Source organism: Periophthalmus magnuspinnatus, chromosome 14 (genome assembly GCF_009829125.3).
Source record: "Periophthalmus magnuspinnatus isolate fPerMag1 chromosome 14, fPerMag1.2.pri, whole genome shotgun sequence".
NCBI lineage: Eukaryota > Metazoa > Chordata > Actinopteri > Gobiiformes > Gobiidae > Periophthalmus > Periophthalmus magnuspinnatus.
Window position 1 is genome coordinate 11,353,451 of NC_047139.1, and position 17,124 is coordinate 11,370,574.

The following is a 17,124-nucleotide window of genomic DNA, read 5'->3' on the forward strand; positions in this document are numbered from 1 at the left end:
ATCCACAGTGTCCTCGGTCGCGTACTTCCTTTGTTTTGTCCGTTTCGTCCTGTTTAAAACGCAAAACTGCTGCAAAACAGTGCGTAAAATTACGCAATTACGCGCGCGTAATTTTACGCGCGGATCTTTGCCCGAGGGCGGGCTGTCGGAACGTTCAGGGGTTAAACGCTTAGAATAATTAGAGAGTTTTCACGCCACGACGTCCACACCGGCTAAAACACTGATAGCGGCGCATTAGGACGCCTGTCAATGACGTGGATAAACTGCGCAAACACGCAATTGCGCATGCGCGCAGCTTGGAGGGAACAGTGGACATAGCAATACATAACTAATGTTGATAGATAAACTTTGGTTTTAGAAAATAGCTCATGTTTAAATTATAGGTTATATTTTATATCATGACACACATTTCTGCATTAAATGCATCACTGTCTTTGAAGGAAAAATAGAACAAAAATAAATCTAATGTTATTATATATTTATATATATAATGAAATTTATCTATTCATAAATTTGAAATATATTATATGATGTGTTAGTCATCACTTATTTAGACTTGATCATAGTGAGGATCTAAAATGTCAGAAACTGTGCTTCAGAATAAGACCATGTGCCATATTGTTTGTTCTGCTTAGACATTAGTTCATTTAGAGGTTTAGAGACAGTGGTGTAGCATAGTTGTAGAAGGCCCCGGTGCAAGTTTGGCATTGGGCCCCTCCCTCCAACCCACGCCATCTTGACCCATCCCTGTGTGACAAACATATATCCACTTCCTACCTCTACAGCCCAAGACCTCAAAACAGAAAAGGGACACACAATCACTATTATAACCCAGTCTGTACTGGGCAGGGGGGCCAATCTTAGCCCGCAATGGTGCCTCAAAGTGCTGTGGACCCCAGTGGACACAAATATTCAGACTTTATGAGGACAAATATTCAGGCTTGTGTGTATGACGACTCAGGCGGCCATGTTTTAGGGATGGACTTTATGAGGACAAATATTCAGGTTTGTGTGTATGACGACTCAGGCGGCCATGTTTTAGGGATGGACTTTATGAGGACAAATATTCAGGTTTGTGTGTATGACGACTCAGGCGGCCATGTTGTAGGGTCATGAATGTTGTAAGGATAGACTATATGAGGACAAATATTCAGGTTTGTGTGTATGACGATTCGGACGGCCATGTTGTAATGTTGGTGAACGTCGTAAGGATAGACTTTATGAGGACAAATATTCAGGTTTGTGTGTACAGTCCATCAATTAAAACAATAAACCTGATTTTTAATATTAAATTTGTGTTTATTTACATGTTTAGTTCTGGGTAATTATTATTATTATATGTGACAAAGTGGGCCTTTGTCCCTTTTTAATAGTACTATAATTTGGTTTGTGCACATGTCTGTTCATTTTCAATAACTCAATACTAAACTAAATAGAACTATCCCGGGTTTGTTTTGTTTAGTTTTTCAATCAGTTAAATCACCACACACTAGTGAGTTTAAACATTTTATTTAGTTAAATGTGTCAGTTCAGTTCAATACAGCAAGCCACTTACCTGCATCTCCACATGGTCCAAACAAAGAGGGGGCGTGGCCTATGTCAGCCATTTTATAGACATGGGTGTGGTCGTGGGCCAGACCATGTGGAGGGGAAAACTGGTTTAAGTTTGTTTATTTCTTTGTGTTAATGTTTTAGGTATTTTTGTTCAATGATATAAGTGTTTATAGTTTCTTTTGTTAAACACTTTAGTTAAGGGACTTGGGCCTGAGAGATGGTTTTATATTGAAGAAACTGCTAATGTTACACCCACAGCACCTGGAGAAAAGATGGAGTAAACCGGGGGAGGAGCTTCCAGTGCAGGGGAGTATTTGAGCAGGGCTAATTAGACAGACGAGAGACATCAGTGTAGCCAGGGCACACATGGCTTTTTTCTTAGTTTTTTAAGTTCTGTTGCTTAGTTTTCGTTGAGCACCATTATTTTTTGTAAATATGTATTATTTTTTGTGTTCACGGGGGATCACCATGCTGACAATACATTTTGTGTAACGGGACTTCTTTTGAGTTTGCCTCCTATTTGATCACTTCGGGCCAGCTTCCCCACATTATATATAAAAATGTAAAAATGGTTTAAAAGTCTTGATTTACTTCAAAGAAAATCATAACTAAACAAATCTCCAGCACTGGAAGAGGTAAAATAATTAAAAAAGCAAAGTAAGGAGGAAGCAGCAGGAGCAAGCAAGGTTTGCGTCTGCACTCTTCAGAAGCAGGAAGCTAAACTGTGGAGAACATAGACCCTTCTAGGAGTTGTACGTTTAGAACATCTATAGCCTGGGAATTGGAAGAAATATCAATTTGATTATAGCATCAAATAAAAAATGTTTTGTGTGTGTGCTAACAGTGCAGACAAATTGTTGTATATTGGTTGATCTTGATGAGTAATAACATGTATGCTAATGGCTAATGCTAACAATCTACACCAGAGATCTTCAACCTGTAGCTTACCAGTACCTTCAGTTTAGCTCCCCAAAAGAATCTGAAATCCAATATTAGGTTCCAACATACATTTATCCATCCATCCATTTTCTTCTGCTTATCCGGGGCCGAGTCGTGGGGGCAGCAGTCTAAGCAGGGACTCCCAGACTTCCCTCACCCCGTAAACATCCTCCAGCTCCTCCGGTGGGACCCCAAGGCGTTCCCAGGCCAGAGAGACATAGTCCCTCCAGCGTGTCCTGGGTCTTCCCCGGGGCCTCCTCCCGGTGGGACATGCCCAGAACACCTCCCTAGGGAGGCGTCCAGGAGGCATCCTGAGCAGATGCCCGAGCCACCTCAGCTGGTTCCTCTCCACGTATAGGAGCAGCGGCTCTACTCTGAGCTCTTCCCGTGTGACCGAGCTCCTCATCCTATCCCTAAGGGTGCGCCCGGCCACTCTGCGCAGGAAGCCCATTTCAGTCGTTTGTATCCGCGACCTTGTCCTTTCGGTCATTACCCAGAGCTCATGACCATAGGTGAGGGCAGGAACTTAGATTGACCGATAAATCGAGAGCTTCGCCTTTGGGCTCAGCTCCTTCTTCACCACAACGGACCGATACAGCGACCGCATCACTGCAGACGCTACACCGATCCGCCTGTCAATCTCCCACTCCATCCTTCCCTCACTCGTGAACAAGACCTCGAGATACTTGAACTCCTCCACTTGGGGCAGAGACTCACCACCCACCCGGAGAGGGCGCCACCTTTTTCCGGTCGAGAACCATGGCCTCGGATTTGGAGGAGCTGATTCTCATCCCAGCCGCTTCACACTCGGCTGCATACCGCCCCAGTGCCTGTTGCAGGTCCTGACTCGAAGAAGCCATCAGGACAACATCATCTGCAAACAGCAGAGATGAAATCCTGTGGTTCCCGAAGCAGACCCCCTCCGGCCCCTGACTGCACCTAGAAATTCTGTCCATAAATATAATGAACAGAACCTGTGACAAAGGGCAGCCCTGGCGGAGTCCAACATGCACCGGGAACAGGTCTGACTTACTGCCGGCAATGCGAACACAAGCTCCTGCTCCGGTCATACAGGGACCAGGACAGCCCTTAGCAAAGAGCCCCGGACCCCATACTCCCAGAGCACCCCCCAAAGGACACCACGAGGGACACGGTCGAATGCCTTCTCCAGATCCACAAAACACATGTGGACTGGTTGGGCATACTCCCATGAGCCCTCGAGGACCCGATGGAGAGTATAGAGCTGGTCCAGTGTTCCACGACCAGAACGAAAACCACACTGCTCCTCCTGAATCCGAGGTTCGACTATCGGTCGGATTCTCCTCTCCAGTACCCTGGAATAGACCTTACCAGGAAGGCTGAGGAGTGTGATTCCCCTGTAATTGGAACACACCCTCCGGTCCCCCTTCTTATACAGAGGGACCACCACCCCGGTCTGCCATTCCACAGGTACTGTCCCCGACCGCCATGCGATGTTGAAGAGACGTGTCAGCCAAGACAGTCCCACAACATCCAGAGACTTGATGTACTCAGGACGGATCTCGTCCACCCCCGGAGCCTTGCCACCGAGGAGCTTGCCAACCACCTCAGTGACTTCAGCCAGGGTGATGGATAAGTCCGCCTCTGGGTCCCCAGTTTCTGCTTCCTCCTCGTGACAGTGGGATTGAGGAGATCCTCAAAGTATTCCTTCCACCGCCCGACAACATCCCCAGTCGAGGTCAGCAGCGCTCCAACCGCACTGTAAACAGTGTTGGTGAAGCACTGCTTCCCCCTCCTGAGGCGTCGGATGGTTTGCCAGAATCTCTTTGAGGCCGTCCGATAGTCCCTCCTCCATGGCCTCCCCGAACTCCTCCCAACCCCGGGTTTTTGCCTCTGCGACTGGCCGAGCCGCGGCACGCTTGGCCCGCCGGTACTCATCAGCTGCCTCTGGAGTCCCACGAGCCAACAAGGCTCGATAAGACTCCTTCTTCAGCTTGACGTCATCCCTTACTTCCGGTGTCCACCACCGGGTTCGGGGATTGCCACCGCGACAAGCACCACAGACCTTACGACCACAGTTACGAGCAGCCGCATCGACAGTAGAGGTGGAGAACATGGCCCACTCGGAGTCCATGTCTCCAACCTCCCCCGGGATCAGGGAGAAGCTCTCCCGGAGGTGTGAGTTGAAGACCCGCCAGACGTTCCCAACAGACCCTTATAATGCGCTCGGGCCTGCCAGGTCTGTCCGGCTTCCTCCTCCGCCAGCGGATCCAACTCACCACCAGGTGGTGATCAGTTGACAGCTCAGCCCCTCTCTTCACCCGAGTGTCCAAGACACGCTGTCGGAGGTCAGATGACACGACAACAAAGTCGATCATCGACCTCCGACCTAGAGTGTCCTGGTGCCACGTGCACCGATGGACACCCTTGTGCTCGAACATGGTGTTTGTTATGGACAAACTGTGACTAGCACAGAACTCCAATAACAAAACACCGCTCGGGTTCAGATCGGGGAGGCCATTCCTCCCAATCACGCCCCTCCAAGTGTCACTGTCGTTACCCACATGGGCGTTGAAGTCCCCCAGGAGAACAACGGAGTCCCCGGTTGGTGCACTGTCTAGTACCCCTCCCAGGGACTCCAAGAAGGCCGGGTACTCCGCACTGCTGCTTGGCCCGTAGGCCGACACAACAGTGAGAGACCTGTCCCCGACCCGAAGGCGCAGGGACGCGACCCTCTCGTTCACCGGAGTGAACCCCAACACGCAGCGGCTGAGCTGTGGGGCAATGAGCAAGCCCACACCAGCTCGCCGCCGCTCCCTGCGGGCAACGCCACAGAAATGGAGAGTCCAACCCCTCTCAAGAAGTTGGGTTCCAGAGCCCAAGCTGTGCATGGAGGTGAGGCCGACTATATCTAGCCGGTAACACATTTATCCATACCAATGAAAATATACTGTACCATTAAATGTCCATTTTTTTGCAATAATAAATGTAAAGTGTTCTTAAGACACACCAGAGAATTTAAAATCTTCTGGGATTTTTAATATGTAAAAAAAAAACAGTGCAGCTACAGACATAAGGAGAGTTTGTGCTGATTATTAGTCTTAGTCACATGAAGGACAGAGACACCACACATTTGTGTCTCAGATTTGTCCAGCAGAGGAGCAAGTTTCACATGTGAAATGAAGAGTCAGAATGAAAACAAACACAAGAGAATATACACACTTTAGAAATCTAATCTCTGCTCAAACAGTGAGATACAGGACTACATTCATACTATAATACTCCCTACAACTGTACAACAGCTCACCTTTATGTAACAGATAATACTCCCTACAACTGTACAACAGCTCAATCTTAAGTAATGGAACCTGCCCTGTCAGTCAGCATAGTATTTGCACTGTCATTCTTGTCTCTTGTTTATAGCTGTGATTTTATAGTTTATTACTTATTTTTCTATTTTATTTTGACTTGTACATATACATTTATTTTTATAATTATGTCTCATTTGACACCTGTCTCTTGCTCTTTTTGCTACACCATCTATTTTTGTTACTCTCTGTTATTATATTATATTGTGATGAGTGAGCGACTGTATCCAAATCATTTCCCTTTTGGATCAATAAAGTTTGTCTAAGTCTAACTCTATCCCGAGTCACAAGTGTGTGGTGTCTCTGTCCTTCATGTGACTGAGACAAATATAATTAGGATGGCCCATATTTTAACATGTTTTACAATTACAAAATTTTTAAATCCGCTCCTGTGTTCCGACCTTTAGGCTACTGTAAATTTCATTGGCTTAATTAGTTTTCGTCACTAAAAGTAGAAGCTCACTATCATTTACTTTGCAAAAGTACCTCTCCAGGACAAAAGGTTAGAGACCCATGATCTACACCAAACACTTCTACACATGGTAATGTTTTCTAGCTAGGCTCTGGTGTTTTTCACATATACTCCAGTGGTTTGGTCTGTTGATCTCAAGACCCCCTCTGCTGCACAGTATGTGCTTGTTGAGCACCACCTTTACCTGGTGGGTTATGCATTCAAAGCCGTCTCATCTCATCTCATGAGTCATGCTCCTTACAAAGTCCCAGTTATAGTTAAAAATGAGTCTGAGCAAAACATGCTGATTCTCCCTCAAACAGTGATTGGCCATATCGGGGAGCCTGCCAGCATTCTATCCCAGCAAGTAGACACTCATTCTGCTGCCCCCAAAGAATCCTCCATCAAATTCACCTTTGGAAATTCTCCCTTGCCAGTAGAATGGAGAGAGCGCATCACATCCAAACTGAACTGTATGCCTGAGGTATTCTCACAGCACAATTTAGACTTTGGCTGCACCGACAAAGTCCAGCACCACATCAAATTGCATGATGAAACCCCCTTCAAACACCGAGCTCGACCCATCCACCCACAGGACATTGAAGCAGTTCGCCAGCACCTCCGTAACCTTCTTGGAACTGGTGTGATCCGAGAATCTCAGTCGCCTTTCTCTTCTCCAATCCTTGTTGTTCGAAAGAAAAATGGAGATGTCCGTCTGTGCGTAGATTACAGGAAGCTCAATCTGCAGACAGTGAAGGACGCCTATGCTCTCCCTAATCTGGAAGAATCCTTCTCAGCCTTGATGGGTTCTAAATGGTTCACTGTTTTGGACTTGAAATCCGGATATTATCAAATAGCCATGAGAGAAGAGGACAAGGAAAAAACTGCATCCGTCACCCCATTAGGGTTTTGGGAATTCAAGGGTGTACACCTGAAGGAGGCACTTGTTTTTCTGGATGATATAATCATTTTCTCTGATACATTGGAGGAGCATGAAAAGAGATTGCTGCATGTTCTTGGTCACTTGAAGGAGTACGGACTGAAACTCTTGCCGGAGAAATGTCAGTTTTGCCAGACATCAGTGAAGTATCTTGGCCATGTGGTGTCAGAGCACGGGGTGGAGACAGACCAAGAGAAAATTGAGGCATTAAAATCCTGGCCAGTTCCGACAAATCTCAAGGAGTTGAGATCTTTTCTAGGTTTCTCTGGCTACTATCAACGCTTCATAAAAGACTATTCGTCTCTCACCAAACCACTAAACAATCTCACTAGAGGGTACCCACCAGCTCACAAATCGGCCAAAGTAAAGAAGACGCAAGTACAATACTTTGATACTAACCAGTCTTTTGGCAACAGATGGACGCCAGAATGTCAAAGGGCATTTGAACAGTTGATCGACAAATTAACAACATCCCTTTTTCTTGGATTTGCCAACCCCAAGCAGCCATACATTCTGCACACTGATGCCAGCACCACGGGTCACGGAGCCTTGTATGAAGAACAGGAGGGACGATTACGTGTCATTGCCTATGCCAGCCGAGGATTGTCCACCAGTGAGTCACGGTATCCGGCCCATAAACTAGAGTTCTTGGCGTTGAAGTGGAGTGTGACTGACGAGTTTCATGATTACTTATATGGAGCCAACTTTACTGTAGTAACTGACAGTAACCCACTGACATACATACTCACCTCGGCAAAGTTAGATGCCACTAGCCAGAGGTGGCTAGCCACTCTCTCAACCTACTCCTTTAAGCTCCAATATCGTGCCGGTCGACAGAACTACGACGCTGATGCCCTAACCACATGCCCACATTTGTCACGTCCAGAAGATGAGCTCTCTGCCAAAGAACATGGTCTCATCCAGCAGTTCTTGAAAGAGCGTGTGGCGGATGATGCAGAGGAGCTCTCGGGCGACATTGTCAATGCCATCTGTGAGAACTCCCTGGCTAAAAGTTCTGCCCCAGTCTCCATCACTCTTGCTGAATCTCTCTCCATCCATGTCAATGGCCTTCCAGAAAGCTATTGCTCCGAAGACAAGCATGGACTCCCAGTCCTTCCAGCACTCTCTCTATTTGATCTGAGAGAGCAGCAATTTGCAGACCCTGTTATCCGTGAAGTAGTCCATCAGCTGGTGATAGGCAAGAAAGTGGTCCCTGCCATCAGACATGAGCTTCCAGAACTCCGTCTACTCTTGAGAGAACTGAACAAACTGGAGTTAAGAGATGGAATCCTCTACAGAAGACGACAAGAAGACAGACACACTTTTCAGCTCGTCTTGCCTTCTGAGTTGTGGCCTTTGATACTCACTAGTCTTCACGACGATATGGGCCACATGGGGATAGAGAGAACTCTGGACTTGGTACGCCAGCGGTTCTTCTGGCCAAGGATGTCCTCTGACGTGGAAAAGAAGATCCACACCTGTGATCGGTGTGTGAGGCGAAAGGCCATGCCAGAGCATGCTGCCCCTTTGGTCAACATCAAAACATCTCGACCCCTGGAGCTACTGTGCATGGACTTCCTTTCGCTAGAACCTGACAGCAGCAACACAAAAGACATTCTGGCACTCACAGACCATTTTACGAAGTTTGCGTTCGCTATCCTTACTCCAAACCAAAAGGCGAACACTGTGGCCACATCCTTGATGAATGATTTCATTTTCAACTTCGGTATCCCTGAGCGCCTACACACAGATCAAGGACCAAACTTCAAGTCCAAGTTGATCAAAGCGTTCTGCATGGTGACTGGGATGAAGATAAACTCATAATACTGCTTATCATCCACGAGGTAACCCAGTGGAGCAATTTAACCGGACCTTGTTAAACATGTTGGGCACCCTTGAGCACAAGCAGAAAAGTAAATGGCGAGAATATGTGAAACCCCTTGTACATGCGTACAATTGTACACGCAATGAGGTCACAGGATTCCCACTCTATGAACTTCTCTTCGGAAGATCAACCCGTCTACCCGTAGATCTGGCATTTGGTCTGCCTGTCCGGGAGAAGACCTCAACCACACACACCCAGTACCTCAAAGATCCGCGGTTTCGTCTCGAGGAATGTTACCAACTAGCTTCAAAAAATACCTTCAAGTCTGTAGCGTGACATGGATTTTTACAGCGGACTATGGTTGAACTGCGGACTCTTTTAAGCCAAAAATGTCAACTTAAACAGTGCACTTTGTAAATATTGTAAATATTGGGGTTTCATACTTTTGTCACAATATATGGTATATTGGCACCACATCCTGCTGCAGTTTTCCTCATCATTGAGTACTGTCTCCTTTTCCTCTGAGCTGCACCCGATCTTCTAAGCCCAAAGTTCATTTTTTGCTAACACACGTATTACAAGTCACTAAAACAAACCTGCAGATTAACACTAACTCAAAAACTTACTGTTTTAATAATTACATATTTTCTGTTTGTCTTGGTTGTCTTTTTTGACGCATACGTTCTACAGTATAATAATGTCCTTTTGGAATTTCTCCACTGTGGGACTAATAAAGGCATATCTTATCTTAATTTAATTTAATTTTGACTTTTAGATTAGGTTAGTACTAGCTCTGCAATACCAATGCTTACTTTTACACATATGTTTGTGCACACCACACATAAAGGTCTTAACCTGCTGTCTCTATAATAGCTGCACAGTCTGCATCATTTTGCGTCATTCAGCTTCTGAGTGAATGGAGCTCATTATACCCCACCCTCTTATATACAATAAGTTACTATGATGGATTCAGTGCAACAATCAACATAGTTAGAATAAATAACAATAAAGTGGCCGTATAAAGTACGTATATTTATTGTATGCAATAATAATATGGCTAAGTTATGAACAGTGCAGCAAATGAACAGAATAAATAATGGTAAAGTTACTTCAGTATATTCATGTCAAAGTTTAAAGTCAATTAAATGAAAAATGTTTAAATTTGTAGATGCAGGTCTAATGTTTGTGGTGACACAAGTGTTCAAGTTGCAAAGTACTTTCTTGCATTTGCATTTACAATAAAATATCATATATAAATATAAATAATAAATGAAAAATATATTTTTAAATGTTTTGAATTGTTTATCATTTATAAATCTATTTATTGGAAAAACTAAGAAAAAAAAGAATATAAATACAATATAAATAGAATGCAACTGTAGTACCAACAGCATCCTTTAGGAGTCGCTGCCGAGTGGGGACTTGGGGATACACACAACCAGAACAGGGTGCCTTATGGGGGCTGCAGTACCTGAGTGTGTCCACTAGTTTCGCATGCACTCACACTAAATCAGGTTTTGGGCCCTCTGGGGTCTTCTGAGAAAAACAGTTCCTGATCATCTTCAGGCTGTTTCCAGCCTATTAAATGCATTGTGCCTGTGGGGACCTCAATTGAGGTCCCCATAGGGTTTTGGGTCCCCACATGTCTGTGTGCAAACAGGCGCATGTCCCCATATGTGTCAAAAAACAAGTACACACCCCACCCACACACACACACACACACACACACACACACACACACACACACACACACACACACACCCCTACACCCCCATACACACACATGTACAGGTGAAGTGTCTTTAAATGTCCACACAAACTCTGAAGGTTGAGTTCTTCTCCCAAACAGAAAACACTCCACCTTGTGATGTCATGTGGTAATACAGGAAGTAAAGTACTGAAATAAAGGTAAAAAGTAGCTGTTGAACTTGATAAATACCACTACATGACATCACAAGGTGGAACAGAGTTGTAAATTAAGATTAATAATAAAGGATTACTCAATGTGTGAATAAAAACACAATTCCAGGTGTGTTTTTGAAGAGCAAACATTATAACGTGACTTAAAGCTCAGAAGAATTCATTTTGTGTGATATAGGACCTTTTAAAGTAGAGATGGAGGACAAAAAACAAACAAACTTGGCCTTGTGGGTATATTACTGATTTTGCCTTAGTTTAGTTCTGAATCTGTTCAAAGTTAAAGAAAGTCAAAAGAAGGTTTGGAAGGGCATCTGACACACCAAATACCAGATGAGTGAATTGCCTCACTGTTGAGTTTCTAATGAAATGTGATCTCTTATGTAAAACTGTTGATAAATACAATCCAAAAATCTGACGTTTGAGTGACTCAGGGAAACGTGAATGAACCGTGGGCCTTCAATCTGTGTCATTTTGAACTGAAAGAGGAGAGAGGGAAAAAAAAGAAGAGAGAGTGAGGAGGAGGGAGAGAGAGAGAGAGAAAAAGAGAGTGAGAAGGAGGGAGAGAGAAAAAGGGAGGAAGAGAGAAAGAGAAAGCGAAGAGGGAGGAAGAGGAAGAGGAAGAAAAGGGGGGAGAGAGAGACAAAGAGAGAGAAAAGGACAGAACAAAAGAGGAAAAGAGAGGTAGGGGGAGTGGGTGGGAGTGACCAAACCGTGACAAACTCAGAAGCTCAACAAAAGCTCTCTGTTGGACACAAACGTCATGAAGCCGCTTTGAGAAAGAGACGACAGAGAAGAGAGAGGAGAGAAAAGAGAGAGTCAGAGAGTCACAGTTCCTCAGGCTCTGACTCAGTGGTTCAGCTTTTAGACTGTGATGATGCCCTGATCTCATGAGCAGCTCATCATCAGACACAGTCACTCAAAAGGACATGCACACTACTTTCTGAGCTGGTTCTTAATATTTTATCAAAACAAAAACGTGTCGTTTACATTTCTGTGTGTGCCTTGCCCAGGTCAAAGGTCATATTTCTCTATTTCCTCTCCCTCTCTTACCCCTGAGCGCAGCCCTAGTGACTCTTAAATCAGTGGTGTAACGTAATGAAGTAAAAGTAATACAGTATTAAGTACAATTTTTAGCTATCTGTAATGTAAATTTTTGTGGATACATTTTACTTTTACTTGACTAGATTTGAGAGCAAGTATCTGTACTTTCTGCACTCCATTTTTTAACTGGACTGAAAAGTAAAAGCATTTTTAATTATTATGATTTGAGACCTGCTGAAAAGGCTGAGGGTTAAGTTCATATTTTGAACAAACAAAAATATACAAATAAAAATACCAAAAAAAGCCCCCGATTGATTTAATTGTTTCTATTGAACAAAATTCGGCACAAATCATTATTAAAAACACTGCATTTGAAGCCTTACAAGACCTCAGAATATGTGCAAAATGCTTTTACTTTTTACTCTTTAAGCTTGCTAAGGGCTGTCCGGTCCCTGTATGACCGGAGCAGGAGCTGTGTTCGCATTGCCGGCAGTAAGTCAGACCTGTTCCCGGTGCATGTTGGACTCCGCCAGGGCTGCCCTTTGTCACCGGTTCTGTTCATCATATTTATGGACAGAATTTCTAGGCGCAGCCAGGGGCCGGAGGGGGCCTGGTTTGGGAACCACAGGATTTCATCTCTGCTGTTTGCAGATGATGTTGTCCTGATGGCTTCATCGAGCCAGGACCTGCAGCAGGCACTGGGGCGGTTTGCAGCCGAGTGTGAAGCAGCTGGGATGAGAATCAGCTCCTCCAAATCCGAGGCCGTGGTTCTCGACCGGAAAAAGGTGGTTTGCTCTCTCCGGGTGGGTGGTGAGTCTCTGACTCAAGTGGAGGAGTTCAAGTATCTCAGGGTCTTGTTCACGAGTGAAGGAAGGATGGAGCGTGAGATTGACAGGCGGATCGGTGCAGCGTCTGCAGTGATGTGGTCACTGTATCGGTCCGTTGTGGTAAAGAAGGAGCTGAGCCGGAAGGCGAAGCTCTCGATTTACCGGTCAATCTACGTTCCTACCCTCACCTATGGTCATGAGGTCTGAGTAATGACCAAAAGGACAAGATCGCGGATACAAGCGGCTGAAATGGGCTTCCTCCGCAGAGTGGCCAGGCGCACCCTTAGGGATAGGGTGAGGAGCTTGGTCACATGGGAGGAGCTCGGAGTAGAGCCGCTGCTCCTACACGTTGAGAGGAACCAGCTGAGGTGGCTCGGGCATCTGCTCAGGATGCCTCCTGGACGCCTCCCTAGGGAGGTGTTCTGGGCATGTCCCACCGGGAGGAGGCCCTGGGGAAGACCCAGGACACGCTAGAGGGACTATGTCTCTCGGCTGTCCTGGGAACGCCTTGGGGTCCCACCGGAGGAGCTGGAGGACGTGTCCGGGGTGAGGGAAGTCTGGGAGTCCCTGCTTAGACTGCTGCCCCCGCGACCCGGCCCCGGATAAGCGGAAGAAAATGGATGGATACTCTTTAAGTACTTTTTTAAACATGTACTTTAATACTTTTACTTTTTTCATGTGATACTTTAACTTTTCCTTGGGTATTTTTTTGATCAGGTATCTGTATTTTTGGAAAAGACAAAACTGAGAACTTGTTCCACCTCTGTCTTAAATAGAGTGTTTTTGCTAATCAGGATCAATATCAAACACTCTTTAAGCCTTATAATATAATTATAATACAAAAAAGTGTTTTTTCAATATCTAATAAAACCTAATACTGTAACAATTCCATGCATTTATGTAGTAAACCACAATTACATTTTGAGAAAATATATTACAAAATACAGGTATTTTCCCATGGAAGTCGTTTGCAGTAACAGAGAAAATGATGTGACTGGGATAACATTGCATACATGCATTTATGGTTCTATTCACATATTGTTACAAGATCATACCAACCATTTTAGCGGACTTTTACAATCCATTCTGAGTTAGGGCCGGAGTTAGTTAGGATTTATCATATTATCAGAAAATGAGCCTCATGGGAGTGCCACCATGTAATAACTATCATCTTAAATACACTGAGACATATTCTGGTGAAATGCTGCCCTCTTGTGCTCAAAGTAGAACGTGGATTTCACAATAATTTGTTCAAGCAAATGGATCAAATTCAAAAGTTCACCTCTTTAAAAGCACTGTAGGCAACCTGATTTTTGCCGTCTTAAAAACATGGAAAAAACAGAACTAGTTCATATTAAATGGTTTACACTTACTCACTTATGGGTCAGTATATAATCTGAGAGACTGTTGCATCATCGAACATGTTTTTCAGTATTTTAGCTTAACAAATGAATGTATATTGCTCCTTTTACTGTCAAAAACAGGGACACCTGGAATATTTCATATATAAAACTAGGACAAATCAATTGTTTTGGATAAATCTGCTGGGACAGGGGACACGGGGCTCAAAACTGGGGCTGTCACGGGTAAATAGGGACATCTGGTCACTCTAAGCAAATGACAAATTATGAATAAATAATCAATTTTCAATTCACACACAGTTGTTTATTTTAAAAACAGTTGACATTTGTGACCTACATATTTACTTGTACAAAACTTAAATATGGCTTTTCCAGGTTTTGACATCATCTGGTTGTTTTGAGATCTACAGTGAGTGGTTGTCCATTTACTGCATGAGTGATAGTTTTACACAAAGTTCAAATGTGCACGTTATAACTACACAAGTGCAACATTGAGGAATTAAAATAAAACAAGTACAAAAATGGTTAAGTTTTCACAGTGCATTGGTGTTGTACCTTCAAAAGCTTTTACAATAACAACATTTTCTTTGGGCTGCTTTCAGATGGTGGAATGTGCTGAGTAACTGTACATACTTAAAGCTTCACTGTGTAACTTTTTGGGTGGAGGGGTCAGCCATATGTTTGTCTCCTTTGGCTGGGATGACTTTACACTTATTGATCTCCATGGAGACAAGCAGCTGAAGCCTCTAAGTCGAGTTACAAGTCACGTCTGTGGAAAAGTGACGCCTGCTCACAATCAATCAGACATGGGCACAAATGCCAATTTTGCTTACAGCAAAAATCTATTTTGTTTCAATTTGAATAAATGCAAGACATATAATGTTGAGTGCCATAGTGTGGAACATTCCAAGCTAAACAATATCTCTATGGAGATGAGCAGGTGGCTTGCCCTTCACCAGAAAAGTTACATAGTGCACTTTTAAAGGTCTTATATTACACAAAATGGACTCTTGTGAGGTTCAAGCCACGCCAGAATGTTGTTACCTCCTCAAAAAATACCTGGACACAATTACAAACCTTATTATTAGTCTGTCTACATTTCTAAATCTCAAAATGCTCTGTTCCACCTTGTGATGTCATGAAGCAGCCATTTTCAAGTTAAGAGTGACCTTTTACCTTTTGCTTAGTAGAGATTGGAAATACCAGCTGGGCTCGAGTTTAAAAACAAAGTTGAGCACTTCCTGCATTACCACATAACATCACAAGGTGAAACAGTGTTTTCTGTTTGAGAGAAGAACTCTGCATAAATATGCAGGATTTGTGTGTTAAACATGTCAAAATGAAACAAAACACAACTTCAAGTATAAAGTATATCTACGACATGTTAGTGCCATATGAACCATCTCGCAATTTGAGGACTTCAGGGACCGGCCTCCTGCTGGTGCCCAGAGTCAGGACTAAACATGGGGAATCAGAGTTTCAGTTTTATGCAGCTAAAACCTGGAACAGTCTTCCTGAAGATGTGAGACAGGCCTCCACTTTGACAATATTTAAATCCAGGCTCAAAACGGTTCTGTTTAGCTGTGCATACAACTGAAAGGTATTTATTCTGCACTCTTCTCCTTTAATGGTAATTTTATGATGACAAAAGAAACATGGACTGACGGACTTTTATTAGACATAGTAAAGTGACAGGAAAGTATTTGAGAAGTGACAGGAAAGTTTTGTAAAATAATGGGAAAGTTCTTAAACTGAGCAAGACAGTGCTTAAAGAGTGCGAGAGAGAGTTTTTAAAGGGTGCAAACGAGTGGGTGAGAGAGTTGCAGATTGGGTGATTATTTATGTTTTGATTTGTGTGATTTTAATGTCTTTCTTATTCTGTAAAGCACTTTGAATTATCTTGTGTACGAATTGTGCTATACAAATAAACTTGCCTTGCCTTCAAGTGTGTTTTTGATGAGGAGACAACATCATAGCCTTGATCGTGTAACATAGGCCCTTTAAATTCAAGTATAATTTAAACCCAATCCTGCTTCAAAACGCAACATAAAAAGTTAATATACGATTATTTCAAGTTGCACTTGATCCAGATACAATTATTTGTTGTTTAAAATTAATTGTTTGTGATCATTTTATTTAAACCAGATTAGGTCATATTATTCTCAATTCAAATTTATTTTCGTAACTTTTAAACAATATTTTTTTTAACAATATTTACAACAATACGTACCATTTCAGTGCTTGTGGCATTAATTCAAGAGCATTTTTACAAATCTGAAATGTCAAAGTCCAGCAATAAGTTATTTCAGTATATATTCAGAAAGTGCATTTGGTGACATGATTGAAATGAACCAATGACAAAACAGAAAAGTACAACACATAGCTTCGATGAATGAATGTGGTGAAGTGTCCGGTTTGAAGGTTAAATTCCCTGAAGAAAGTGGTTGAATCCTCTATAGTCACAGTGCCGTTGAGCAAAGGCACTTCTTTAACAAAGTGGTTGTCCAAAAAAAGCAGAAAGTTGAAAAAGATTTTAAGCAAAGCGTTCCCTGAAGAAAAGTCTGCACAAACTCAGTCTATCACCGGCGGCCATTTTAAATAACAATAAAAACAATATGGCTGTGCGGAAATATACATTCGACCACTATGTTAAAAATACAAATGTGCAAAAATTGTAAACAAACGTAGAATGGGCATCACAGGCGAGTGGGTTCATCGTCACTGTCGCTGCAATTACCACAGCAGTCCTGCAGAGGGAGACATAGTATTCAATTGTCAGGCAGATTTCAATTTGAAAAACATTGTGGTCATGTGAATTAGACGGTGTAATCTCTCATTTGTCCAGGAGTGGTTCAGTGTAGATTTCAGGTTTTAGGGTGAAACTGCTCTGGACATTTTAAATAACAATAAAAAATATGG

General features: G+C 43.4%; 1 protein-coding gene across 1 annotated transcript in view; it reads right to left on the minus strand.

Moving 5' to 3' along the window:
* Nucleotides 1-14,487: 14,487 nt before the first annotated feature.
* The window catches only part of grk6 (G protein-coupled receptor kinase 6), a 36,054-nt gene continuing 33,417 nt past the window's right edge, over nucleotides 14,488-17,124 (minus strand). Inside the window, exon 16 of the mRNA XM_033978582.2 lies at nucleotides 14,488-16,952. Within this exon, the coding sequence (XP_033834473.1) occupies nucleotides 16,902-16,952 (51 nt within the window). The 3' untranslated portion in view covers nucleotides 14,488-16,901. The remainder of the gene's footprint in view (nucleotides 16,953-17,124) is intronic.